General features: G+C 52.0%; 10 protein-coding genes across 10 annotated transcripts; 2 read left to right on the top strand and 8 right to left on the bottom strand.

The window, feature by feature from the left end:
* Window positions 1–576: 576 nt before the first annotated feature.
* leu2A (3-isopropylmalate dehydrogenase LEU2) lies at window positions 577–2015 on the top strand (the record flags this gene model as incomplete). Its single annotated transcript, XM_043272105.1, has 6 exons — window positions 577–627; window positions 694–714; window positions 812–880; window positions 941–1036; window positions 1090–1717; window positions 1780–2015. 6 exons carry the CDS (start codon window positions 577–579, stop codon window positions 2013–2015), a joined length of 1101 nt encoding a protein of 366 aa, XP_043128040.1.
* Window positions 2016–2377: 362 nt separating this feature from the next.
* Aspvir_008950 (anaphase promoting complex subunit DOC1) lies at window positions 2378–3783 on the bottom strand (the record flags this gene model as incomplete). Its single annotated transcript, XM_043272104.1, has 2 exons — window positions 2378–3249; window positions 3300–3783. 2 exons carry the CDS (start codon window positions 3781–3783, stop codon window positions 2378–2380), a joined length of 1356 nt encoding a protein of 451 aa, XP_043128039.1.
* Window positions 3784–4178: 395 nt separating this feature from the next.
* Aspvir_008949 (phosphatidylserine decarboxylase 1) lies at window positions 4179–5825 on the bottom strand (the record flags this gene model as incomplete). The annotated part of the gene is made up of 1 exon (XM_043272103.1): window positions 4179–5825. One exon carries the CDS (start codon window positions 5823–5825, stop codon window positions 4179–4181), a length of 1647 nt encoding a protein of 548 aa, XP_043128038.1.
* Window positions 5826–6489: 664 nt separating this feature from the next.
* On the top strand, window positions 6490–8459 carry Aspvir_008948 (uncharacterized protein; the record flags this gene model as incomplete). The annotated part of the gene is made up of 2 exons (XM_043272102.1): window positions 6490–6753; window positions 6837–8459. The coding sequence occupies 2 exons, from the start codon at window positions 6490–6492 to the stop codon at window positions 8457–8459; spliced, it is 1887 nt and encodes a 628-aa protein (XP_043128037.1).
* Window positions 8460–8689: 230 nt separating this feature from the next.
* On the bottom strand, window positions 8690–9961 carry Aspvir_008947 (phosphoglycerate mutase family protein; the record flags this gene model as incomplete). Its single annotated transcript, XM_043272101.1, has 4 exons — window positions 8690–8798; window positions 8863–9447; window positions 9528–9835; window positions 9926–9961. The coding sequence occupies 4 exons, from the start codon at window positions 9959–9961 to the stop codon at window positions 8690–8692; spliced, it is 1038 nt and encodes a 345-aa protein (XP_043128036.1).
* A 403-nt stretch (window positions 9962–10364) lies between these two features.
* On the bottom strand, window positions 10365–11025 carry Aspvir_008946 (40S ribosomal protein uS8; the record flags this gene model as incomplete). The annotated part of the gene is made up of 2 exons (XM_043272100.1): window positions 10365–10624; window positions 10893–11025. 2 exons carry the CDS (start codon window positions 11023–11025, stop codon window positions 10365–10367), a joined length of 393 nt encoding a protein of 130 aa, XP_043128035.1.
* A 1321-nt stretch (window positions 11026–12346) lies between these two features.
* Window positions 12347–15455, bottom strand: Aspvir_008945 (karyopherin beta; the record flags this gene model as incomplete). Its single annotated transcript, XM_043272099.1, has 8 exons — window positions 12347–12533; window positions 12592–12700; window positions 12754–12991; window positions 13056–13388; window positions 13442–14287; window positions 14346–15152; window positions 15237–15295; window positions 15416–15455. The coding sequence occupies 8 exons, from the start codon at window positions 15453–15455 to the stop codon at window positions 12347–12349; spliced, it is 2619 nt and encodes an 872-aa protein (XP_043128034.1).
* Window positions 15456–17128: 1673 nt separating this feature from the next.
* On the bottom strand, window positions 17129–19928 carry Aspvir_008944 (putative anaphase-promoting complex component Cut20/Apc4; the record flags this gene model as incomplete). The annotated part of the gene is made up of 7 exons (XM_043272098.1): window positions 17129–17487; window positions 17546–17695; window positions 17752–17818; window positions 17871–18608; window positions 18659–19214; window positions 19281–19623; window positions 19679–19928. 7 exons carry the CDS (start codon window positions 19926–19928, stop codon window positions 17129–17131), a joined length of 2463 nt encoding a protein of 820 aa, XP_043128033.1.
* Window positions 19929–20435: 507 nt separating this feature from the next.
* On the bottom strand, window positions 20436–22416 carry Aspvir_008943 (uncharacterized protein; the record flags this gene model as incomplete). Its single annotated transcript, XM_043272097.1, has 3 exons — window positions 20436–22073; window positions 22124–22334; window positions 22385–22416. 3 exons carry the CDS (start codon window positions 22414–22416, stop codon window positions 20436–20438), a joined length of 1881 nt encoding a protein of 626 aa, XP_043128032.1.
* Window positions 22417–24878: 2462 nt separating this feature from the next.
* On the bottom strand, window positions 24879–25949 carry Aspvir_008942 (uncharacterized protein; the record flags this gene model as incomplete). Its single annotated transcript, XM_043272096.1, has 1 exon — window positions 24879–25949. The coding sequence occupies one exon, from the start codon at window positions 25947–25949 to the stop codon at window positions 24879–24881; it is 1071 nt and encodes a 356-aa protein (XP_043128031.1).
* Window positions 25950–26293: the final 344 nt, after the last annotated feature.

Genomic DNA, 26293 nt, shown 5'->3' with positions numbered 1-26293 from the left:
GCTTTGTGGGAACACCCTGGTTCTTTCAAAAGCATCTTACGAACAAACAGTCAATGGGGTCCATATGGTTGTGGGATCCTCTTACAGGCGAATGTTCGCACTACAGATGCCTGCTCCGGCATCACTTTTAGAATTCTTCTTTATTTCCATTTCCTTTTTCATTTCTTCTTGTCAACTAGGTTTCTTTTCTTGCGCCTGCTAGGTATTTTTAATTTGTTTTCGTGAGAATCAGTGGACATATATCAAAATGCTTGTGAGCAGATCATCATCACACTATGGCATCATCACTGTGGCTGGCTGCATCTGGGGTAATCAATGACCAGGAATTCTGTCTATCTATATATCATCAGTAGCAATTCATCGTTCCTCAGGTAGCTGTTTCAAAAGTCATCAGTGTTTTGTATAGCTCCAGGTCCAATCGGCTTAAAGTGGACTCCGAAGGTCTCCGTCTCCGGTGTCGGCGCGCGGGGTGCATCCACCCCTCCATAGCTTGAGGGATATTTCAACTTCACTCACCTGCAATTGTTCTGTCAATCTCCCCAGGTTCAGTTCTTTTCTTCTAATTGTATAATCACAATGCCGTCATATAACATTGTCGTTTTTGGTGGTGACCACTGTGGTCCGGAGGTAAGTTCAAAATCCCGAGCAGGTATTCCTCCCGTCAGATAGCTAATGAGTATACCTTGGCCATAGGTGACCGCCGAGGCAACGAAGGTGAGCACACAACAGATGTCGCAGTCGACGGAGACAACACTCTGTGTGGTTTCGCCCCAAATAATCACATCAGCTAATAGGATCCGTCAAATGTTAGGTCCTCCGTGTCATTGAGAAGTGCCGTGACGACGCTACCTTCAACCTCCAGGATCAACTGCTTGGTGGTGTAAGTGGCTCCGTCTTGAACCGGCATTTATTCGGCCAATCGCTCACGAGAACCCTGTAGGCATCGATCGATGCTACCGGATCTCCCCTGACCGACGAAGCTCTGAACGCCGCAAAGAACGCCGATGCCGTTCTCCTTGGTGCCATTGGTGGGCCCGTACGTGAAGGCTCTCTCACACCTCGCTGCCCGAAAGCTAACGCAACCCGTAGAAATGGGGCACTGGCGCCGTCCGCCCCGAACAGGGCCTCCTCCGACTGCGCAAGGAGATGGGCACATTCGGTAACCTGCGCCCCTGCAACTTCGCCGCCCCGTCGCTGGTCGACGGCTCCCCTCTCCGCCCCGAAGTCTGCCGCGGCGTTGACTTCAACATCATCCGCGAATTGACCGGCGGTATCTACTTCGGCGAGCGCAAGGAGGACGACGGCAGCGGCTTCGCCATGGACACGGAGCCCTACTCCCGCGCGGAGATCGAGCGCATCACCCGTCTCGCGGGCCACCTGGCCCTGCAGCACAACCCCCCTCTCCCCGTGTGGAGCTTGGACAAGGCCAACGTCCTCGCTACGAGCCGGCTGTGGCGCAAGACCGTGACGGAGGTCATGGCCAAGGAGTTCCCCCAGCTCAAGGTCGAACACCAGCTCATCGACTCGGCGGCCATGATCATGGTTAAGGAGCCTAGGAAGCTGAACGGTATTGTCGTCACCAGCAACCTGTTCGGTGACATCATCAGTGATGAGGCGAGCGTTATCCCCGGCTCTCTGGGACTCTTACCCAGCGCGAGCTTGACCGGTATTCCGGACGGAAAGACCAAGGTCAACGGTATCTACGAGCCTATTCACGGTACGTTGTTTCTTTGTCGTCTACATCTTGCGATCTGAGTGTAGAGCTGACACATAAAACAGGTTCCGCCCCCGACATTGCAGGCAAGGGCATCGTCAACCCCGTCGCCGCCATTCTCTCTGTTGCCATGATGCTGCAGTACTCTCTGGGCCGCATGGACGACGCCAAGGCCATCGAGACCGCTGTCCGCAATGTGATCGAGGCCGGCGTCCGCACTGCCGATATTGGTGGCAAGTCGACAACTAGCCAGGTCGGCGACGCGGTCGCTGCTGAGCTGGAGAAGCTGTTGAAGCAATGATTGATCAACAAAAGCAGGTTTTCGGTTTTCTCGTCGCACGAGCAATTTCAGTCCCATGTAATGTCAAATGGGATATGACTCGGTCAGAATTAAATAGATATGACACAGTACTTATTAATTATCAGAATATCGAGGCCACTGGCCCGTGATTGTCGATAGCATCTCTCGCTCCATGTAGTAGATATAAAGAAAGGTAAGAAATGGGTATCTTTAACTGGTAAACACAGAATACCGATAGCAAACCCGCCCCCATGCATCTGTCGCTTGGTTGAGAAAAGAATCCGCCGCGAACACCATTTTGCAGAATGCCACCCGAAATGATAAGACATACAAGGGCAAAAATCCAGCCATGACTCTCATTCCTATCGTATTACAGGCTCCCCCATCCAGTCCGGCTCCTCCAGGCCACCGACCCTACCCCCGTCAGCATCCCCATTGGGATTGCGTCCTTCAGCCCCACCATCATTGAGACTTCCGCGAAGGGACCGTCGAGCACTGTGCCTTCGGGTCGGTCCATCCGCAGAGGCGGAGGGGGCATTGCCCATGCGTCGCCGATCGTCGTCGCGCGCAAACACCTGGAACCCGCGCACATGCGTATCCTTCCCGTTCTGATGGTTCTCCGTCACGCGCATCTGGATCACCATAGCTTTCAGCACGTTCCCCGCATACGGGTCGTCTTGGTCGTCCTCGCTGGCGCTTTCGCCGTCGTCGTAGTCGTAGGCCGCTTCGTCATATTCAACCGGGTTCTCCGAGTCCGAAAACATATAGTCTGGCCATGCCACACCCTTGGACTTTCCTTTCCCCTTGCCCTTGCCCTTGCCGTCCTGGAGACGGGTCCGCGTGCGCTTCCGCCGTCGCCTCCGGACCCAGCCGCCGTCTCGGCCTCCCACCCCTTCCAGAGGTATATCGACCCAGCCGCAGGGCCCTTCGCCTTCCCATGTTGCGAACTCCACCAGGTCGTTGCCGCCCATGCCGGCTAGGAATACCATCTTCGTAGGCGTGTAGCTTTCGTCCATTTCGAAGTCGAGATAGACGCGGATTTTGACCACTGCGACAAGCTTGAAGAAATGCAGGGTTAGCATGTGCGGTTGCGGCCCGTCTGACTGCCAGTATTGGGTGGATGAGGGGTGACGGAGGGCCGCAACACCGCAGCCTGGCTTGTGTGTCGAGACGGTCCACGAGGCTAGGGAGGATATTTCGCGGAGGTTGCTTGGTAGCGGCGAGGGCGATCTGTCTGCGCAATAGATGAGCAATTGTCTGCACGACGGCCTTGTGGTAGCTTACCTCGATCATGCATCAATTCATCTTCGTCTTCCTCGCCTTCCAGCTCCTCGCCGGCCATGCCTTCCATCTCCTCTGCGGAGAAATCCCTCTCTTCCTCCTCTGGCTCCAGGTCTAGATGCCGATGATCCATTTCATAACTCTGATCTACCTCCTCCTCCTCCTCTTCGCCCACATCTTCTTCTTCATCTTGATCGTCCTCATCCATCATCTGCTCTCGCTGACGGCCAGAAACTCCCCGCCCGAACAGAGAAAACAGCGCAGCTTGAGCAGAGGCACCAGGGTGGGCGGGAGCGGCCTCAGCCATCTCGGCAGGACCAGATGAAGGATGCAATTGCGGGATATTCCGTGACGGGGGCGTCTGGAATTGTGGTTGAGCGGATCCATGGCCTAGTCGCGATCTGCTTGTTTGTTGCTGTGGGGGTTCGTCGGAGTTCGTTTCTGGGACTGGCGCGGGGTGTCTTCGGAGGAGGTGATGGCGAGGCATTTTGAGTTTTGAGGGGATTTGAGATAGTCTGCTCGGGGTTTGCGTCTATCCAGGCATTGCAGAAGCTCGTGTTGGAGGGCCTGTACGGAACGCTCCCTCTACGCGGAATCTACTCCGACTTTCTTGATCTTACCAGTATCGCGTCGGCGAACAATCGAATCTCCGCGCTGATGTCACGTGCTGCAAACAATGAGCATACAGTAGAAGACAAGACGTTTTTCAATTACTACCTCTCTATAAGTGCCACAGGTTGAGCCGTCTAAGAAAACAGATTTACTAGAAGATATGCTATGATACAACGACGAGCAGCCGTAACAAGTCGGACTCCAGAGTAAGAGCAGAATGCGCTGTTGAAATCAAATCCACCCCAATGCCAATCCTGGTCAGAGTCCTTTCTAGTCCTGAATGTCCACGTAACCCAACTTCTGGCCCATCTTGATACGCTGGCCTTTCTCAATGGTCCAGTTCCATCCTCCGTCACGTTTCCCTTCTTCCCAACCAATATCAAATGATTTTCTGGTTCCCATCGGAGCCTCGAAGACAAGCACGATGGAGCTACCCAATTGGAAGCCACCCATTTCTTCTCCTTTCCGCAGGGGATGCCCGCCTAGCGTCCTGCTTGCATGGAGGTAGGTTGCCTCAACAAATCCGGGATATTGCTCGCCCCTCTGTGCGGCAAGTGCTGCAGCCCTGTCTGCAACCGTGTCTGTTGTGAGACTGTTCGTGCGTAATTCTGCGTCGAAATTGATCTTGATGGACCCCACGTTCGTGGCGCCTACCGGAATATAGCTGAAAAAGCCCCATCGCCAGCGACCCAGTAGAGCAACTCGCTCGTTGAGAGTAAAAAGACCGGGTAAGTGACGTTGTAGGTACGGTGAAACAGAGTATAGTTCGCCTGCAAAGTGTCGACGACTCTCAACAACCCATGACACGGGAGAGTGGAAGCGATGATAGTCACCGGGCGCAAGATAGATTACCACGTAGTAAAGCGCATTGTCCGATGTCGGCTTAGGCGCATACCACGGAGAGCCGTCCCCGCGAGCAAGGTCGGCCTTCACTGCTTCTTCTGAAGCAGCTTCTGACTTTGTGGATGCGTCCAAAGAAGCCGCCCGTCTCCGTGCCCCTCCCTTGTCTCCTGCAAGGAGGGTCGGCAGCGTATACGAGATGCCATTCACTTTGGCAAATTCCTCATCAGCTAACATATTAGCTGCATCTTTATGGGACGGCTCAGCCATGTGATTCATAAACTTCTTGCTGTGATCAGCGGAAGATGGTGTGGCAGCACCTAAGAGCGCATCCAAGCTGTACGTTATACCCTTGACCTGTTCCACCTCACCGCGGTCGATCAGACCAAATTGCAGGATGCGGCCATCTGACGGGGAGACAATGGCGCGAGGATCGGGATCTAGTGGTCGAACGCCTGGCTTCAGTTTGCGATAGAAGAAGGCGGCCAAATTCGGATACGTGTGAAGGTCTGGTTCGGCTACTTCGTCCAGATTGACACCAAAGATAACAGAATAAAGTTTGAATCCGGGAACACGAAGATAATAAGGGAGTTCCAGTTCGTTGAAGGCTCCCCACCAGCGAGACATTGCCTTGAGAGGCAATGTCGACAAGATCTGGACCTGCCATGGTCCGCTGGGCCTGACTCGGGGACGTGGAGGGGGTCGCTCGAAATCAAAAGACTCTCCAAGTGCCTCCCTCTCGGCGCGTTCTCGTTCCGCCCGCTGTGACTTGTAAAAGTGCAGTACACCCAGCAAACCGATACCCAGACCGACGGGAATCGGGTACCATTCTACTTTTGTGGTTCGCAAGGCAAATCGAAGTCGAGATCCAAAGGAGCCCCTTGGCGACGAACGCTCATGGCTGTTCTGGCCATTGTACTGCTTCCATGACTTTGTAGAAAATTCTCTAGGACCGGTCCTGCGTCGACCAGTTGCTCTGAAAGACACCATATCCATCACTGCAGCTCTGCCCCCATTAGGGGGAATCGTGAGCTTTCGGCGAAAGGGCGCAGAACAGTTGGAGAGGCACAGGGCCATAATCACTGATCTACTCCAGAGACATCATCCCTTACGGGAGAAGAGATAGCGATGATGTATGTGGTGTCCTGTACAAGCAGACTGAGATGAGATGGATTTCTTGTCAGCCAAAACTGTATGCATTTATTATTTCTCTTTAAGTTTTGCGTCATGCGACGCCCACCGCCCGGCAGAATAAGCATGTCTATCGGCTTCTTCGATGCTCTACAGCGTCTGTTGTTTATCCCCATCTTTTCCATTGGTTTTCTCCCTCTTCTCTACCTTGTTCTGTCTCGGAGTACATGGGGTCATTTGCAACCGGTAGCTTATTAAAGTGTTCCCGTCTGAGACTCTACGTCCATACGGTGGGGTACTAACCCACTGGCTGATGAAAAGGACACAGTCATCCTTAACGCCGCTCTCTCTCCGCGCTCCGCTTTGATAGTTCCCTCTTCTTTCTTTTACACCTGTTTCCGGTCAAGCGAAGAATGAATATTCCATTTGAATTTATTGTTTGAATACTTAGCTCCGGTCTCGACTTTACAAATTCTGATCGCTTGTCATCATTTCTCAGCCTTCACGACAGGTACGGCGTCGACGCTGTATGTACCTGAGAGGATTATGAGCACCTGGCAGCTACACTTCGGTCAAACTTTCGAAAGCAGAAACCTGGAGTTTCCAGATTATGGCGTCCAATTCTTCTGATCAACCAACTGCAGCGTCGGAGACCTTTCCGCGCAGCATCACCTTGCACGTGCTCTGCCCGGCTCTACACAATCGCTTCACCTTCGATGATCTTCCCCTCTCTACGACTGTGGCCGGTCTCAAGGCTCGCTTGACCGAATCAATACCAAGTCGTCCAGCGCCGAGTAACCAGAGATTGATCTGGCGCGGAAGGGCACTTTTAGACGATGCTATGACACTGGAAAGTGTCCTGGGCCCCATGGATGTATGCTCCACCGCCGATCCCCTTTATTTGGCTGAGCCTCTCTCGCATTTGGAATAGCTACTGACAATTGAGGATACGCTTAGAGTACAGAATATTCCATGCATCTTGCTCTCCCACCGCCCTCCTCCGCCGACTCCGCTAGAACCTTCATTCCACCCGCTTCCGCACCCCCTGCAACTGGCCGCCTACCAGACCCTTTTCTCAATAGAGCATGGTCTTCTGCACTTCCGACTTCTACTCAGAATTTCAGACAAAGGGGCTCGATACCTACTGGCGTGCCACATGAAGCTGAGATCGGACTTGCCCTTCAGCGTAATATTGACCAGATTCGCCGACAAATTCGGACCGCCGCGCAACAACCGAGATCGGGACCGCAGGGTGTCGCAACCTCAACTCCATCCGTAGATCAAGCAGGCGCACAACAGCGGACGGCTGTCTTTCAGTCGGGTTATCCTCCTACGAGATGGTCAACAAGACTTCATGGGCCACTGGGCCCTTCAGACGTTCCCCAACCCCGATCTTGGCCCACTGGTCCTTTGCCCTCCACGGGGACTCAGGCCACGAATATCCGTGCTCGTCTAGACGTCCTACGGCTACAGGTAAACTATGCCGAGGACCAGCTTCAACTGGGAATCGCACCTCCGGCAGAACGAATCATTCGTATTCGTAATCAGCTTTGTGAGATGCTAGACGATCTCTACAGTGATCCACGTGCCGAACGCAACGGGAACATTGAAGCGTTGCTCTCCCGTATTTTTAACGTTTACACTCGCGCGGATCAACTTCGCATTACGCAGTCTAGACTGCAACCATCTCTCCTCGCTACCAACGCTTCTGCAAATGCGGAACGGGCGCGCCCTCCTCTGTACCTTCTATCGTCGCCAGGTGGATATCAAGCTCTAGTCGCGTCTCCGGGCGCGACAAATTCAATTCAGGCGTCGCTTGCTTCCTTCCATGCGCCGCAGACTCCTGAGATTGCACCCATGCAGGCTCCAGCTCAACCAGCAGGATTCCGCGCCAATCAGGAGGCTGTAGTCCTGGAAAATGTTGTTCGGCAAGCTGTGCTAAACCAGCGAGCGATGAACAATGGGCAGGTTGATCTTTCCAGGTATATTAGACGCATCTGGCTCTTCGTCCGACTGTATTTCTTCTGCTGCATGTTCAGCGAGCCAGGAACTTGGTTGCGAGTCTTATATGTTACGCTAGCCGTGGTTGCCTCTCTTCTTTCCGAGACCAGTATTCCGCGGCGGCTGTTCAATATCACAATCGCTCCTCTCCAGCGTCACCTTGAGGGATTGTTACATGTAGCTCCTGATGCTGCTGACAATAATGGCGCTCATGCTGCTGCGAATGGCACTGGCATGCTCAACGACAATCGTGCCAGCCTGCCCGGTCAGCTTCGCCAGGGTGTCCGGCGATTGGAACGATCTGCTGCGCTTTTCATTGCCAGTCTGGTTCCCGGGGTGGGCGAAAGACAAATTGAGGTGCGAAATGCAGCCGAGGCAGCCCGTAACGCGCAGCTCGCACGAGAAGAAGAGGAGCGTCGCAGACAGCAGGAGACTGCGAACAACAGCGAAAACAGTGCGGAGCGGCGAGAGCCTCATGAGGAAGCGAACGGCGCAAATGAGCGCGTCGAGCCCGCCGAACAGAACACCATGACTACTAATCAATCCGAGCCTTTGATACCCCTTGAGCGTGACGAATGAGCGAGCAGTTCTCTTCTTTGACATTAGCGTTGAGCTATCGCATGAGCCTTTTTTACCTAGCTTGCATTTTGATTATTCTGATGTAGAATAGCACATATGTCGAAATGCATTGACGTGTCTACCTCAGTTGAGATTGCGTAACAGGTATTGTGTTCTTCTCTCGTTACTAAACATCAAAGCCTGTTGGTTCTATGTTCGTGGTCTAGGGTATCCCAACTGCCATGCTCTTTTCACAGCTTCATGCCGAGCTTCTTTGTTGCCGTGTCCCGAGAAGAGGTAGGAACTTCGGACGGCGGTGCCATCGGCCCTGTATCAAACGACTCCTCCCCATTGAAATGCCTATCCATCGACACATTAGTCCTATTCCCAACACTGGAAACCAAGCGTCGAAGGAAGTACTCACCAGCCCCTCTCAGCCCCCGTACTGAGAAACCCGCAGTCCCCATTCTTCACACAGTCCCATCCACCCCCAACACCCTTCCCACCCCGCCAATCCGGCACCTTCGTCCCAGCCCGCAGGATCTTCGTCCCCGGAGCCAACGACTCCGCAGCCGACACCTCCGCCCCAGCCCCAGCCCCAGCCGTAACCACCCCGCTTCCCCTCCGCCGAAACGTACTCAACCCAGCCGTAAAGACAAAAAAGTCCTCCGTCGAGCTATCCTCCGGCATCGCGCCCGTCAACGCCCGGCCCATGGCAATCAGCGGCGCCGCATGCGAGCAGATAAGCAGCGCCTTGCTGGTGCGCTGGTCGGGGCCCTGCGATGCTTCCAGGGCTGCGATCTCGGCGTCCACGTCGGCGATGATGCCTGCCAGCGCGGTAGCGAGGCGGTCGTGCAGCTGGGCGATGGTCTCGCCGCGAGGGGAGGGGATGAGGTGCGGGTTGTGCTTTGAGGGGTTGGACGGGAGGATGCTGGGGAAGTGGGAGTGGAGGGTTGCAGGTGATGCGGGGGAGGGATGCTGGAAGAAGGAGGTTGGGCCGAACCATTCCCTATCCATATATGTAATCTGCGTTAGCAGTGTATCTTCCATAACCGTGGTAAGGTTGGGAGGGAGAGGTGCCGCGACTACCCTATCCCATTCTCGATCCTGATGTCAAAGTCCGCGCCCGGCTCGATATCGCTGCTCTGCTCGTGCTGCTGCTTTGCCTTTAGTGCCTCGACGGCGGGCTGGATCGTCTGCAGACAGCGGTAGAAGGGGCTGCAGTACACGCGGAACGGCTTAGGCTGGAACCCCGGGCTTGCGATGTGCGCGGCCAGCTCATGCGATTGCCGGACGCCATGGGAGGTTAGGGTTGGGTCGGCGGGGTTTCCGGTCGCAGTTGGGAACAGGGCTTTGTATGTGCCTGTTTTGTAGTCGATGGTCCAATTGAGGCGGTGCTGGAGGAGATGGTGTTAGTGATCTGGATGGAAATGGGTGTTCTGGATTGGGGAGGGTATGGAGTTAGTGAGTTGACTCGAGGTACATACGCCATGGCGCGTTAAATATATTGTGTCCAAAGGCATATTGCAGCAGTCGAGAAGCGGAGGATACAGGGTAGCTACAACAGAAAGATTGTGATTGGAATATCGACAGGATAGGCAACCTACCACTCCTGAGATTTGCGGGGAAGCAAACCAGGCGGTGGAAGTTAAACCTCGGTCCGGATGTGGTCTACGTCGAGAAGTTTACAAGCTAAAGCACATGGCCTAGAATGATGGAGAATAGCCAACTGAATTGAGATAGGTGCGAGTTTCACACTCCAGTAAAACTATCTATGGCGCTTCTGCCAGGGTATTATCCTCAACTGCTTGCCAAGACGCCTCGACCTTCGAGCATTTCCTCGCTCCTACATCAAACCCAAGCCATGCTATTTCCGACACGCCGACAAGACCTCAAAACTTTTATTTTCAATTCTGACGGAGTTGTCTAGTAGAAGAAGCCAAGGAGCTTGCCAGCAACGTGCTTGCGACGAGCCTCCTCGTGGTCCATGATACCGGCGGAGGTGGTCAGGACGACGTAGCCGAACTGACGAGAGGGGAGGAGCTGGACGGCCCACTGCTCGATGTCGGAGAGCTGGACGGGGTAGCGGGGGTTGATGACACCGCACTTGTTGAGACGACCGTTGAGCTGGATGACGATCTTGCCGGAGCGGTGGTCATCGACCTCCTCGAACTCGCCAATGTAGCCTGATAGCAAGTTCAGTAAGGATGTAGCGAAGATTTAAAAGCTGCCAAACACAAAGAAAGGAGTTTTGGAAACGTGTAAGATCTTCACATGTTTCGATGAAACAATCTTCAATATATCGGGTACTTAAAGGGCAGACGTTGTGGAGTGGGTTAAGATTCGAAACCGCCGCCTAGTTATCAACCCGAATGATGATGTCCTCCCCAGATCTTGCAAGTTTCCAAACCCCCCTTTCTTCATAATAATATAAAGGTGAAAGACCGAACGTACCGTGCTTCTGCATGACGCTGAGGAACTTGACGATGACCTTGGAGCTAGGTCTGATCAGAACCTGGCGCTTACCGGCCTTCTCGGCGTTGTTGATGGCGTTGAGCGCATCGTTAAGGACGGAAGTCTTGACCATTTTGACGGTTGATTGAGATTCTCAGATCGAGGAAATGTGGAAATGAGGTATCTATAAGTCGAAACCCTCTAGGGAAGCAAATTTCTCACCTGCACGGGATCCACCCGGCTCGAGAAATTTTGCTCCCGAAAGAGAGAAAACAAGTCAGCCACCAGTAGTCTTCGAGCGCAAAGAGTGCCCCCCAGGGGTTCTTAAGCCCGTGTCGTGATGAGAGAAGCGTATCACCCTGCATCTTTTGGCTTCTTCGTTCTCGGTCGCCATTTTGACCGAATTGAGACAAAAAAAGCCAAGACGAGATGGTGATTGCTCTCCCAGACTAGCTGGGGGGCTGCAAATGAATTGAGGATAGCGAACAGAACATACCTCGAGGTCGAATTGACGGCGTTGGTGAGGACAGGAGGTTGATTCAGGATCGAGCTCGGCGTAAGAAAAAGACGGTGAGGTTTTCGCGGATGTGCGCGCTTAGGGTTTCCGTTATTGTGCCCTTATCAGTCACCTGATGATAGTGACGCCCCCTTTTATGCCTCAGGCATTAAGGCAAACAGACAATCTGTGAGACCGCAATATTACATAGCCAATACACAGCACGATTCAGCCGGAGCGAGTAATATGTTGGCTACTCATACGTTTATTAATGTATCATTTCCTCTATACAGATTTTTCCATCACACTTCAATGTGAGAAAGGGCAGGATTATACGGGACTTTCAGTATCAAAAGGGATTCATCGCTATGTTTCTCTTGAAAGGGGTTACATGACTTCTTGGGGCATACATGACGTTCGCAAAAATGCTAGGGAGAATCTTGGTCTAATTAAAACCGCCATAAGAAAAGGGGGAAAGAAATGGAACAGGAGGCAAGGAAAATGGTGCTAGTAATAAAGTGGGGAGAAGGGAAGGAAGGCCAGAAGATAAATAACAGGGGTGAAGGTGAAGGTGAAGGGTGATTCCGAAAAGGGAGAACAGTGTGCCCAGCGGATGCCTGCATGGTTGGGGGAATTGGGAATAGGGAGGAATAGGGCAAAAAAGGTTGAATCGGATCGTAGGGGCGTGATACTTCAGCTCAAAAGAACTTCGATCATATCAGGGTAGGGGGGGTTGCCATGAGTGCCGACGTGCGATGCGCTCGTGGATAGGAACAAGTAGCTTGCAACGTGTACATGCTGATGTTCAGTGCCCTCAGTGAACTGTACTCACATCAAGGGTACGGGCAACGGGCACGGCGTCACTTCCCATGCGGCACCTTATGTAAAGTGCTTTCAGTGCAAGGGGAGCCGTGTCCTAACAGCAAAGGTTGTGTAGCATGGCCGGGATAGAATGCATTTAAGCCATGGCAGCCGCCGTGGACAAGTTGACCTGACGCTTGACCTGCTCGCGTGTCCACCGAGCGGTGTCAATGGTACGAGGGCTGTATTCCCGGTTGTTCCTAGTCTCCCTAACAAGCGCGGTGACCCATTCATTGCGGAAGAAGCTGGCGAACTCTCCATTGGGGAATGTATCTGCGAGATCACTGGAAGCTCGTTAGAAAAACGGTAAAAAAAAAAAGGAATGAAAGGGAGAAGCCATACCCAAGAACGCCCATGGATGCCCTCATGAGACCCTCACTACGGCTCATGTCCTGCGAGATGATGTGGAGGAGCTGGAAAATTGATTCGACATAGGGATGGAGCTGAGCGGCTGCGACATTATTAGCATAAGTCAAGTGTGATCAATCAGATAACGCTACGTACCCTGGGGCTTGCCCTTGTAGGTCAGAAGGATACCACCCCAGGCATCCATGATGCCCTCACGAAGCGAGACAATGTAGTCAAGCATTTCCATAGTTACGTCGGTACTGGCTGTGACGGCCGATGCCTGCTGAAGGACCTGGGCAACGACAGGCAAGTATACATCGAATTGGGTCCCGATGGCCTGGGCAATGTCTCCAAAGGTCTCGAGAATCGCGGGCTTAAGCTGATTGGTAGCGCTCTGTGACGCCACGTTAGCCAGTGGATTTTTCTAAATTCCGCATCATCTCATCCTGGTGTCTTACCCTCAAGTTGTTCAGCAAGTAGTTCATAAAGGCATCGCAGTAGGGCTGGACCTTCTCGTTCAAGGCACGGGCGATATCACTGACGAGGCCAATGGCCATGGAGCAGAGGGCTGGCTCTTCCTGGTTGCCAAGAGCATTGTACAGGAAAGGAGTGAAGGATTCCATGTACTTGACAAACTCCTCCTCCAGAGCGCTGGCGATGGCACCCACAGTGGCGAATACCACGTCGGGAACGCTGGACTTGGGAGGAACGGTGGAGAGAACCTGGAGCAAGACGTGCATGATGCGGTCCGCCTGGGGCTTGATCTCCGTTTCAAGACGCTGAACAATAGCCTACCGACAAGTCAGTAATGGAAACTCTCTCGAGGCGCATCAGGAATTCTTACCAGGAGTACACTGGTCAATGAGGTTTGCATCTCCTCCAGTGTGATACGATCCTCGACACTGACAACCTGTTGCTGCATGGGGACGGTCTGTTCCAGACGCTGGATCATAACATCGGACAGCGTCGCGACCAGGGGCAGGCTGTCGTTGGCGGCGTTCGTGACGAACGAGTTGAGCACCTCATATCCAGCGGTGCGGAGCTGGTTGTCGGCATCCTGCCTCTCTGTGAGGGTAAGGAGGGACTTAACGCTGTCCTGGAAGTGCTTCGACAGCGGGTTGGTGTGAGCACCGACATCACCGGCGAACCGATCGGCAACGTTCATCAAAGCCCAGCAGCAAGAGCTGGCAATCTTGGGGCTACTAGCAAGGCCGTTGAAAAGGCAAGTAATAAGGGGTTGAAGGTGCACGTCAGGGTCAAGGGTCTCGGAGCAGAAGTCACAAACGCGCCCGAGCGCGTAGGCCGTAGAGTCACGGACCTGGATGGAGCTATCCTCCATCATGCTAATCAGGACACTCAGGGCCTGCTTGATCAAAGGCTCCAGAATCTTAGGGTCGGGACCGTCCATGATAGCGCCAAATGCAGCAACCGCGGCATCACGGTGACGCCAATCCTCGTTGCGAATGTTCTCCTCGACGAACGTCAGGACAGGCTGGATGATATCACCCTGCACGCACTGAGCGTAAAGCTGCAGGGCCTGGTACGCCGCCCGGGAAATGTTGTACTCGTCCTCGGTGGCATCCTCATCTTGTTTGCACATGCACTGCAACAGGACAGGAACAACTTCTCTGCAGGCGACACGGGCAAAGTTGAAGAACGGGCGAATTTCAGTGGCGCCCTCGGCTTGGGCCTAGAAGAAGAATTGTTAGTTGTATTCGGTACAGAGGTTTGAGGTGCGAAAAACGAACCGCGGCGTTGTCATCCTCAATGGCAATTTCTTCCTCGCAAACGGTGCACCAAAACTCAATGGCGAGCTTGGCAACGTCTTCCTCTTCGCTCTTCATGCCCATGATGCTCAAGCCAAAGAGAGCCTTCTCCATGTAGAAACGCATCTTATCATAGTATGAGCCCATAATCCGGTTCAGGCAACCGAAAGCACCAGCCTGGACACGGAGATCATCGGCCTGCGTGGCCTCGCAAACAACCTGCATGATGTAGTTCCGTTCGCCCTCGTTCTCCATGTTGGAACGCACAAAGTCCACCGAATCACTGAGGGCCTTGATGGCGGCATTGCGAATGTCCATATTGGGCTCCTCGCGCCGGGCACCCTGGACAACGGCCGTCAAGATGGCATTGGAGTGGGCAGCCAAACTTTCCCGCAGCTCTGGATCTTGCGACTCGCAAATGAAACCAATTGTGATGAGTGAGGCTTGTTTCAGCTGATCGGTGCCGGTTGCAACGCTCTGAACCAGGTGGTTCATCAGCTCTGGCCATTCGTTACGGGGAAGCTCGATGGCGGCGATCGAAACGATGAACTGAGCAGCAGACTGGCCGGCCCGGGCATCCTTGGAAGCGAGAGTCTTGATCGCCAGATCCTTGACCTGCGCTTTTATGTCGGGGCTGATCCCCGAAATCCATCGCTCCTGTACCTCCCTTAACTTGGCGAGATCTCTGAAAGTGAAAGCGTTTTTCAAGGCCAGACCGGCGGCGGTTCTGATGTGCGGAGCGGCGCTTTCGTTTGCCAATTCTTGACCAAGGGTAGTGAGGTAACCGGCCTATAAGAAACAGCAAGTTGATATTAGCAACTGGGGCGTCGGACATCAAACGAGAGGGGAGGGGGAAGGGTCGGCTGGACGTACGAAGTCAACCTCCGCCGCGTGGAGGAGTTGTTGTTCAGCATTTGTACGAGTCGTCGCATCTATTATAGAGTTAAGCAGCCAAAAAGTCAGCCTTCCATGCTCATATTGGATGATATCTATGTAGGTTTCGAAAGAAAAATCTTTCGTATAATACAGAGGGGTCAAGGTGAGCAACGTACCTGGCGACAGGGTGCCCTCCAACACTTGAGTGACGTTCATGTTGCCTTAAGCGGAAATCACACCCAGAATCACACGGAAATGGAGGAGAAGAGGACAGGGAAAGGCGGGGGAAAGAGAAAGATAGAAATCGCTTGTTGACTTGACCCAGGATGGGTTGTAAAGGATCGAGAGAAAATACTTGTCCACAAACAAAAAGGAGTGTTTGGTGTGGACAGTTAAAGAGTCAAAAGATGAAGAGGAAAAAAATAAAACGATGTTGGAGGTTCAGATCAAAAAGGTTGTTTTTGTGGATATGACGAGGCATGCACCGGGTCGGAGAAGAGACCAGACAGCGGACCAAAAGACGTGGTGAATGCACGCCAGAACAAGGGAGGAAAAGGGAGAAAAAGCTATGAACAAAAAGCCCCCCAGAATCCTTTGATGACAGACAGACGCTTGATGGATAGTGTACTCTGGAGTGGGGTGGAGGAAAGACGGTTTTGGCAGGGATTTGGGTTTCCTGTGAGTTTTCTGGAGGATATAAGGCTGAGGAGAGAAGTGAAGGCAACAGGAAGGCGAAGGGAAGAGGATAGAGGGGCAGAAAGCTGATTTCCTTTTTTCGTCTTCGCCTCTGGGATATTTTCCTCTCTTTTGATGCCAAATGGGAATGGTATGGAGACAAATGATGCTAGACCAGTAGACTAAGGCTAAGGATAGATACTTGATCGTACTCTGGACTCTGTACCTACCTTACACCTACAGAGAGATCCGGGGTGTCTTTACTGGACGCTGAGACGCACTTGGGGCTCCCGGAGCTGCCGTCAACACTGTGCCCTACCATTGGCCGGCGACCGCCCATCCGAGAATGGAGCTCTCACGTGATGCCACATTTTACGTCCCTTTCAACGCACCATGACAGACAGCAGCAGCTGTGTCAAATAATTGCAGGGGATGGATTAATATTACTTGACCGACAGTACTTTTCATCCTTTTTATTCCGTAACCTTAGAGAAAGAACCTCTGTATATTCTGTTCTCCGCAGGTCTACCCACGTCTAAAGTCACTTTCGTCATTACCGTACTTGTAATCTCCTACCTGACTACCTCAGGTACTTACGTATTGAGGCTGCCCCTCCTCTTACATAACCACTGCTGAAGAGTAAACACAAGGGGGGAAAATTCTTCCTTTGCTTGTTTTCATTTTGCTGCATTGGAGGGTCATTTTCCACAGTGTTTGCGTTGGCCCGGGCGACCGAAAACCCCATCAGGGCGTCAACCCCAATCAGCGCACAAACCCTCACACTAGTTGGACTTAGGACTCAAGATTCTGTATGGATTGGTTTGGGATTCTAAAGAGATCCACTGGTTGATGGGGCTGAGAAGATTTTGGATTGTTTCGAGAAGAAGGAAATTCGAATCCTGATTGTAAACACTAGACTAGACTAAACAGACACAACGGTGATTTTAAGAAAGAAACAATGTATCGAACACGGTAGAAGGTTGGGATTGTACTGTACTTGCTATCATACCGAGTATTTCGATGGATCCTAGAATGTAGAATCTAGCTAAATCAGTACGACCTCATGGCCACTGATGTAACCGGGAATGCGTATGCGTCTCACGGTGAAACCATCCCTCATACTCTGGATGAACTAGTATGAACCATGAATTTGAATGACCTTCTTTAGACAGAACAGCCTTGCGAAGCTCTCGTTGAAGTCATGATTATGCTATCTATTCGCTCTCCTCACCCTCATCAGCCATCTCAGCATCCATGTCCAAGACTTCATAGCGCAACCCATCGTCGTACAAGACGCAGATCGCCCGGCGACCTTTTCGTCCATTGACGTCGAACCTCAAGGGCCTGGCCTTCTGACCGGACACAGAAAAGGCATGCTTGATGAGGCTCGCGTGCGTGGAATGCGGCGATAACAAGTCCAGAGTCGTAGCATCTGTTGTGGGTTGAGGTGAGGTAGGATCAAGCAGTTTGTCGCTGTAGGTGATGAAGAAAGGAGACGGCGAGCTGAAGGCTCCTTCATTATCGAACGTGGATGCCGGCTGAAACGGGATGTTGAGCAGATAGGCAGTTCCTTCTACTCATTCAGGGTCGTTAGTGGCTGGCGAAATAGGCAGGCCAGGTTGATAACATACTGTTATTCGACCAAAGGAGCATCATGGTATCATCCTGCACGAATTGAATCTGGCGAATTTCTCCTTCCTGCAGATTCAGTGCTCCTATGCAAATTTCCCGGGTAGAGCTGACTCCATTCTCGGAGTCTGACACAACGCGGTAGATGTAGACTAGGAGCACAAGAGTGAGCATTCGTCAAAGCACGTTGGAAGGTCGACAAACTTACGTAGATGATGTGACTTGATTGATCTCACGGCGATATAGATAACATTAACCGTCCCAGCTTCGCTATTCTAGTGTTGATCCAGTTAGCAGCAACCCATCTGGTCAAATGAATACACTTACCTCAGAGCACATAGTGATATCAATAGCCTCCTGATCAGCGTCCGGATGAAGAGCAAGAGGTGAACGGTGCAAGATACCTCTGCGTTGTGTTATCGCTATCTGCCCAAAGACTTTTTCAAACTGTAGTCCTAGGCGTTTTGTCAAATCATTCATCTTGGGAAGCTCGGGAGGGTCCGCATTGTCTTGGCCCTGATTCTGCTGCCCAAGCAGCTTTTTGAACGTATCGTAGAATGGCCGGTCATCTGCAGCCGTCCACTTGTCCGACGCAGTGGCAGAAGGCTTAGCAACAGGCACTCCCATCATGGGAAGCTGCTGGATGAAATGCTGGAGTGTGCTCTTGGTCAGCGCACCTCTAATGTATTTTAGAGCCTGTGGATAATCTATCATGTCTGTCTTCTCCATAAGTTCATCCAAAGTTTGTGACATGGGCTCGGCAGTCTGCATATCAATTTCATGGCGAAGCCACTGGGAGAAGGCGATGAACTGAGCCAGTTCCTCGTTGGCATTGATAAGGATCTGATGACAAAGAAGATGAAGACAATCAAGCGTCTCGACAATCGCATTGAGGTCGGTGGTTTCTAGGCCCAGCACTTCGCTGAGTTTCTGGAATCGAGATAGGCCAATAAGTCGGCTAAGCAGCACTTCGCATCGCTCAAGAGCGGGCAGTAGACACTCGTGCGTCAGCCGTCGGACGTTCTCATAACCGCTTGAGACAGCCTTTTCCCACCGTTTATGACCCTGTCGCGTTGTTAGCTTCATTTCGGAATAAGCATACGATAGGAATATACCCTTTCGCCGACAATATCTACTAAAAATTCCTTCAGCGGCTCGAAGCAATCGCCCGTCACCACAAGATGGTAAGCGGCAGTGACAAAGTCACAATGGCATTTCTCCTTCAGATCCTCATTGATACTGCGCATGTATCGTGCAGGCAACTCCTGCGCATTCTTCCATTCAAGCTCAATCTGCCTCTGGACCTGGCCGATATACCGGAGCAGATTCTGTAACTGGGTTGTCTTGTAGGCTAGAAGCGACAGATACCGACCAGACCGAGTGATAAAGCGAAGATCGATGGTGAGTAGATGCAGACCATTAGAAGAGCCCGGGGTTGACGCGGACGCCAGCAACGCATGCGTCGAGCTCAGTGGGTGCGACGCATGCTGGAGTATTCTGGAAGCAGACGAGCTGCCGTTCGATACCCCGATCTTAAACGAGCCAATCTCGAAGCAGTCAAAGATACGCAAATGGACAGTCCCATCGTCGAACCCGACCAGAAGCACATCAACCGCATCATTACTATTTTTCGACGACGAGTGAAAGATCGCATCGATGGACGCCCGAGAGCTAAACACGTCATCACTAGCAAGCAGTCAACCACAACGATCCCGAATTATCTACCAAAATACTCACTCGCTTCCCGTCGCAGGCAACGTACTCAATTTCGGCAAGGAGCTCTCGATATCCAGCAATGCCAGCTCGCGCGGTAAATCAGCCTTGAGCAGCGCGGCCGCCTTGGACGGCTGCGTATCCGGCGACAGCAGATCCGAGACGGTGAGTTGCCCCGCAGCGTCCTGCAGATGTCGCTGCGCAGCTTTGCTATCTGTAAAATTGACTCCCCAGCCCAGACAGGTGATGCTGACGGGCTGAGCGTGAGCGCCCGGCTGAGCCGCAGGGTAATGGTGCACCGTTTTACCACTGTACGAGCTGATCAACGGGACGGTGTCATCTGCACAAGCAACCGCCAGTAGATTCCCTGCGACCTCGTCAGCGAAAATTCAAATGGGTGCTGAAAAATAAGAGAGGATGACCATTATCCTTCCACATCACCGCTCGGATCTCGCCGTCTGCTTCGTCCTCGCCCAGATACGGATCTCCCTTGAACGACCCCCCGAAGACCTTCTGCCCGTTCAGCCGGAAAACACGTAACTCTTCATCCTCTGTAACTAGGGCGATCAGGTCCATCGTGGGACAGTATGTCAGCGTGCTTGGCTTGCATTTTGCCGGCAGTGACTTTTCGCCCACGGGCGTGAGCTGTGGCTTGAAGACCTCTTCAGCCATGGTTATAGTTTATTTTAATCCATCCTCTGATGATAGAGAAGAATTGGTTAAGGCGGAATGAGTAGATTCTCAGTAACTATCTCAAGGTTGTTCCTGTAGTTGTTGGAGGGATGCTGGAGCGGGTATTTTACCGACGATGCTTGGCACGCGTTTGTCGCGTTGCTTTGCACTTCAGACCAGCGAACTGGTAACTCAACATATATTTTATCGGGACTGAAGGGAGTATGGCCATTTAGCTCAGACGAGAAGCGGGGACAAGAAGCTTGTGGCTAGTTGCTTATGATACTGCGTATCAGATAATCTACTAATTGTTTTATAAATTCTATATCATCGTCTGGGTGAACGATATATTTTGTTAATCTAATTTCTGACCTAAGTAGGCACGGAGTACATCCTCTTATATTCATAGATTTGTATATTTAAAGACACTGATTATTGAAATCTATTTTTCTGCGTGTGTTGGCAATTGCTACAATGCCTGCATTGTTCACACTATAACAACATATTCTATTCCTCGCCAGTACCAGACTGGATCACGTTCCGTAGATAGGCCAATTCGTCTATCATATCCAGCAGAGACGTAGAAGCACGACTGAGGCGGTTGGATACGTCCCGGTTGTCAGTAAGCGATGCCGCGTTGTTTTTGACATCCTCGGAAAACTCGATGGTGGACGCGTCGGGACTTTTCACCAAACCTAGTGTCTCGAAAGCATTCATGGCGCCGAAGAAAGCTGCGTGTCTTTTGGGGTCCCTCTCCACGTTGTACATGTCTTCAATACCGAGACCTGCCATGTCAAGATCAGACGGAGACAATGACACCGTCAAGCGGGGAAGAGGAAGGTTGAAGTGAGGTGAGTCGCCGGCAATGGAGGTTGCATTCGAATTCACTGTCAGGTGAGGAGTGTTTGGATCGCTCGCGTCGGAGGCCAAAGAGGGTACGAGCTGGTCTGAAAATTCCGCGTCCGCGGGATTGCGGGACGGCTGGTTGTCGTTGTTGAAAGTGGAAGAGGAGGTCATGGACTCGGGAGAGATTATCTCTGTATCTGTACTCCATTCCGAAAAGTGACTTCTCTCGCAGTAGGAGCTGCCGACCACGGAGTCCTCCGTTTCACTGAAGTCAGAAAAGTGACTTCCTAGGTTCTCGGTATCGAGTTCTCTCTCGCGGGCGTCGATATCGCGCAGCGCTTCATCCATCACCGACGAGGGCGAGTTGGGTAATGTGGGAAGCCGTTTTTCTTTGTAAGTGAATGGGGTAGGCGTCGTAGCATCTGGAATGGTGGCAGTTCTCAAGAACGATGGCGATTCTAAAGCCGCTAGGAGCTCTGCAGCCATGTATGAAAAGGTTTTTGAGGCACACTCTTCGCTCGCGCTCGTATTGTCGGGCTGCGCTTCAAGAGTCAGAGGACTCCTACACGACAGGTGCTCCATGGATTTTGTGTTCAATGCACGACGATCCTGAATGGACATTGTCGGAGGGCTTTCATTGTCCGCAGACACAGGTCGGCGGAAGGGAAGGTCTTCTGGGTGAAGGACGTGCTCGTATTGCCTGGCGGTCGAGGCCGGATTGAAGTCATGGAAAGAATGCTCTGGAAAGTCAAAGCGGCCTTTTCCACTACTACCGGTGCGGCATAAAGACGCATATTCGACTTTCGAATCCAGCTCATTGTCCGAGTGGTTGGTGTTGCTGAGGTCGGGAGAAGAAGCATTCAGACACCGGATTGCAACCCGAAGGCCTCTCGACCTTGGTGGTGACACCGAGCGAGCAGCCTTGGAGCTAGAACTTCGCGGTGTTTTGTTTACAGAGCTACTTGGCTGGGAAGCCGCTCTATTGGTCAATGCTCCCAGAGGAGATGTATTGAAGGACCAAGCCGGGGTTGGCAGCTGAAGTAGTGGCGGGGATGTACGGAGACGGAGAAGCTTTGGCTTTGGCGGCCGACGTGGGTTCATGTACTTGTCCTCTGGGTTCATGGTTCGTATATCAGGCTTCCTGGAGCTCGGACTGTCTTGAAAGGAATGTGTAGGCCGAGTGTCGGGAAGGATAACGGGAACCTGGAGCACATTGAGCGGCTGACCGGGAAGCAACGGGCAAAGCGAGGTCACTGGCTCCGCTTCGTTATAATACTCGACGTCGTTGTCCAACAAGTACTAGTTAGAACGTCAGTGTTGAGGTACGACTGACAGGTGGAAGTACTCACATAATACCAATAAGTACCACCCATCTTGAGTCCACCAGACCGCGCTGGGGCCTGATGAGTGGGAGAGCCGTCACAGACTATGTCCGTAAATGTGTGGCATCCTCTCCAATGGCCTGGACCGACGCGGCGATCCCTTTCCATGGCATATGGTTTCGAGAAGTTATCCCATGACCCGAGCAGTTTGACGGACTTGACACTGGGACTGGTAGTACTGTGTGGAGGGTTAACTCAAGTCTAAGCGGGCTGTCCAGGGGAACTTACAGCAAAAACGTCATCAGTGTTGTTGAAGACATGATCGCAATAGATATCGCAATAGCTGAATGACCGAATAAACAAACGCAAGTAGAGAAACGCTGAAGATATATGCCGATTGATCAACGCTGAATTGCAAGTTTAATGAAGGAAAAGTCCCAAGTATTCCAAGCGACCTGAGTATTATATAGTTGAAGAGAATGAAAGACTGTCCGTTGTCTAGGACCGGCCCAGACAGCGCAAGTTGGTGAAGGCGAACTGAACGAAAGAAAAGCGCCTCGACGTTTCGAATCTCGCCGGATGTCCGTTTGCTTCTTATGAGATCCGAGAGCTCGGTACCAGGGGTCGACTGCGCCGCCGAATTGACAGAATTCAAACCGAACCCAAAGCTATTAATGGTATCTTACAGACAAGTTCGGCTGCGACGCTTTGTAGTTGGAGTCTCAGTAGCCGCGACGACCACAATGACGGAAATTGGATGTTCCTGAGCGACAGACACAGGAGTGACGGGCGCCAATGAGCTTGATGGATACGCAGCAGATGGAAGCGCCAGCGACGGGGATCGACGAAACGGCGACAGTATATCAGCGCTTACGGCAGTTGTTGTGGTTTCAGGTCGGGGGGGAGAGATTGTTTGAGTGCTTGAGCACCTTCAACCGGAACTGAAGAGAGATCAAAAATTGACCGTTGTGATGGGACGGCCATCAATAGAAGATAAAATAGGCGATGTGAGGAATAATAACCATCAAAACTTGAGCCATCATCATAAACAATCAACAGACAAGAACAAAAACACCTTGATATAAGGTAGGATCCACTGGCTGCTGCGAGAACCACGTCACAGCCCTGTATGGCGATATCTGCAGGGGGGCGCAGAAAACCGTGCGTCGAATCTTGAAGAGGAGAAAAGGATTGGAAGAAATCTGAGAGACTACCCAGACTAGTGAAAATAGCGACAGCACAGGGAGATGGATAACTCAATTACCTTAGGAGGCTGTCATCGACCGAGCGAGACCGACTGAGTTCAGCTGGAGTAAAGCCCTTGTTGAGTCCAATAATAGGCTGCTAGGACTTTGGCTCACATATAAACGGCCATTATTTTTATTATCCCCATCCTGATTACTACTGATAACCCTGTTTTGAATACGATCAGCAGCAGAACCACAACAATGCAGTCAGCCAGCCATGTGGTTGACTGGATAGTGGAGATTACTATTACCGCCGTCAGCTCAAGCCTTCTACTAAGGTACTGCTCTACCCTAGTACAGGAAATCAACCCTTCAATGACCTACAACGTTCCTCTTTCCGATCTGTAGAAGAGTGGTACAAACCAGTCAACTTCACAAAATGATCAATAACACAGAGATCATCCACGTGAAAAACCATGAGTACTCTCTACTGTAGATATCCATCTGTGGGTCATCTCCATATTCCGTATTACCAGGGGCTCATGCTTAGGTACCTAAGGACTCACGTCAATCATTCTCCAAGGATAATCCACGATGAAAAAAAGATGTGTCAACTGCAATCTACTCTACCACTTCAACACACAAAGTCCAAGTAGACTAGACTAGGTCTTGATCGGCGACGCCTCACGGGCCAGACCTGATGAATCAAACCCAAGGCTATGCGGATTACGGACTGACTAGACTAGACTACCTAGTTAAAGCATGTTTCACCGATCCCTGAACAAACCAATAGACTAATAAGAACGCAGACATCCAGATCCAAATTGACCAGTCGGATTTCCCGCACACACTGAAATCATCCTGGCGCTTACGGCCATGCAGGTACGCTCTTAGTGTGCTTCGGTGCCGGGCAACAGATTGCGGCAGACTGGGACACGGCAGAAAGAAACAGCCACCACGGTTCAGACGGTTAAGGTTCTCTCATCCCCTGCCGAGTATTGATATCGTGGATTTTACAAGTCCTGATGTATGTCCAAAGCTTGTGAGTCGGGAGAATATCGTGATCTTGTTTCCCATGGATCATCTTCAATAGTCCAGAGACGGCGGATGGATCCACCGTCTAGGGGCGGCTGAATGGACTCAACCAAAACTTCGGACAATACGAGTACGGAAGACTCTTCCTTTTACCTATATTTGGTAAGTGTTCAAATGTACACCGACTTGGTTCGATTAATTTGGCCAGTTCAGTATGAACAGGACCGTGCTCACCTTCGAACAGCCTGGCGCTTACTGTGGCATGTTTCAGTCTACTCTCTTCACATGTGAAGAATGAGCCTGTCTGGGAATGATTACCTTAGCTGTCTGCCTGCTAGCTCTCCTGGAATGTCCTGGCCAGAGCCTAGACTGGGAAATCAGAACCATGGCAAATCTGCCTGCTCGATTCACGTTGCTAGGAGTAAAGGTAGACGTATAGATAGGTGCGCCAAGTCCAAGCTGGAAACACAATAGCCGCCCTCAAGCTAATGAAACGACACCAGAATAAAAAGCAAAGAGCCACCACGTAGCAATCTCAAGCAAAAAAGCCACCAATCTGTCTAAAACGCCTTCCGCTTATCGTATTTCTTATGCACCGCACCCATCGTGCACTTGAGGATGCCCTCCGCGCTCAGCGTCTGCCCGCGGCTCCCCTTCCACGGCACCGTATCGACAATATCCCTCAGATTATCCTCCTGCGCCATATGCCCTAGTTCATCGTCCAGATCCTCCAGATATCGCCTCGCCCCCTCATCATCCCCAATCTGAAAGAACTGGATGCCCACCTGCCACGGCACAGCGCGACAAGCATCCAACCGCTTCGCCACCTCAACAATCACACTCTCGGCATCATCCGTAAACACCCCGTCCGTAATCGCAATGATATTCAACGGCTTCACAAACCTCGCCGGATCCGGCAGGTTCCCATCCTCATCCGTCGCGGCCGCCATCTTCTCCACGCGCCGCAGGTACGGGGTCAGGATCTGCAGCAGCCGTTTCCCGTAGGGCGTTGGCCCGCGCGGCCGCACGCTGTTGAAGATCTCCTGCACATCCGCGGCGGTGGTGATGTTGTGGTATGCGCCCGTGGAAGTGGCCGTTGCCTCGCGGCGGTGGTTGAGGAAGTAGATGTCGATTCCGTCCTGGTCGTACCGCGTGCAGATGGGCGCGATGGCGGCCAGGGCCTCCTCGGCTTCTTTCCACCGCGCGCCGAGCATGCTGGAGCTGTCGTCGACCACGAAGATCGTGTCGAACTCGCGGAGGAAGGCGTAGGGTGTATCGCCTGTGCTGCTGGTGAAGGAGGCCGTCGAGCCGGGTGTGTGTGCTGCTGGTGCTGGTGCTTGCGGGGTATAGGGAGGCGGAGACCAGACGTCGACGTTTCTGGTTTGCACGTAGGTGTTTCCTTTGTTGGGAGTAGACCTGGTTCCTTGGTAGGTGGTCATTCTTGAGGTTGAGGTGCTTGAACTGCCTGCTTCTCGGGAGTGACGATGGCCCATTGTGATTTCTGGAGTGTCGTTGACAGTATACGCGGGTGGAAGCTGGTGCTGTAGTGATTCCGGGGCGAGAGATTCACCAGGAGAAAGAGGAGGGGGAGGAGGAGATCGAGACTTGAATTTTCCAAAGAGAAGCGGCATCGAGATTGGGAATCTGGATGATGCTCGTGGTATGCAATCGGCTCCACAAAGAGGGAAAGTCTGATGCCTTTCCTTGGTTGTGAATGAAGTCAGAACTGACTAGACAGGCAGTCTCAACCACAGTTGTATGGATCTGTCAACTAATGATCTCATTGTTTTTTTCTTTGCACAGGTGCGAATACTACTTTCTTATATCTACTCATGACCCTTAATATCATGAACAAGGAAGGCATACAAGGCAGACTAAGTCTATCCTGTCATTATATTACCACAAAGAAAATTGTCCATGCGCCAGGCTAGAAGGCTGAGCTTAGAGAGTCATGATCTAGGATCAAGCCTTAGAA

Source organism: Aspergillus viridinutans (assembly GCF_018404265.1).
Source record: "Aspergillus viridinutans IFM 47045 DNA, scaffold_7, whole genome shotgun sequence".
Lineage (NCBI taxonomy): Eukaryota > Fungi > Ascomycota > Eurotiomycetes > Eurotiales > Aspergillaceae > Aspergillus > Aspergillus viridinutans.
This window is presented reverse-complemented; position numbering and strand designations above follow the sequence as displayed.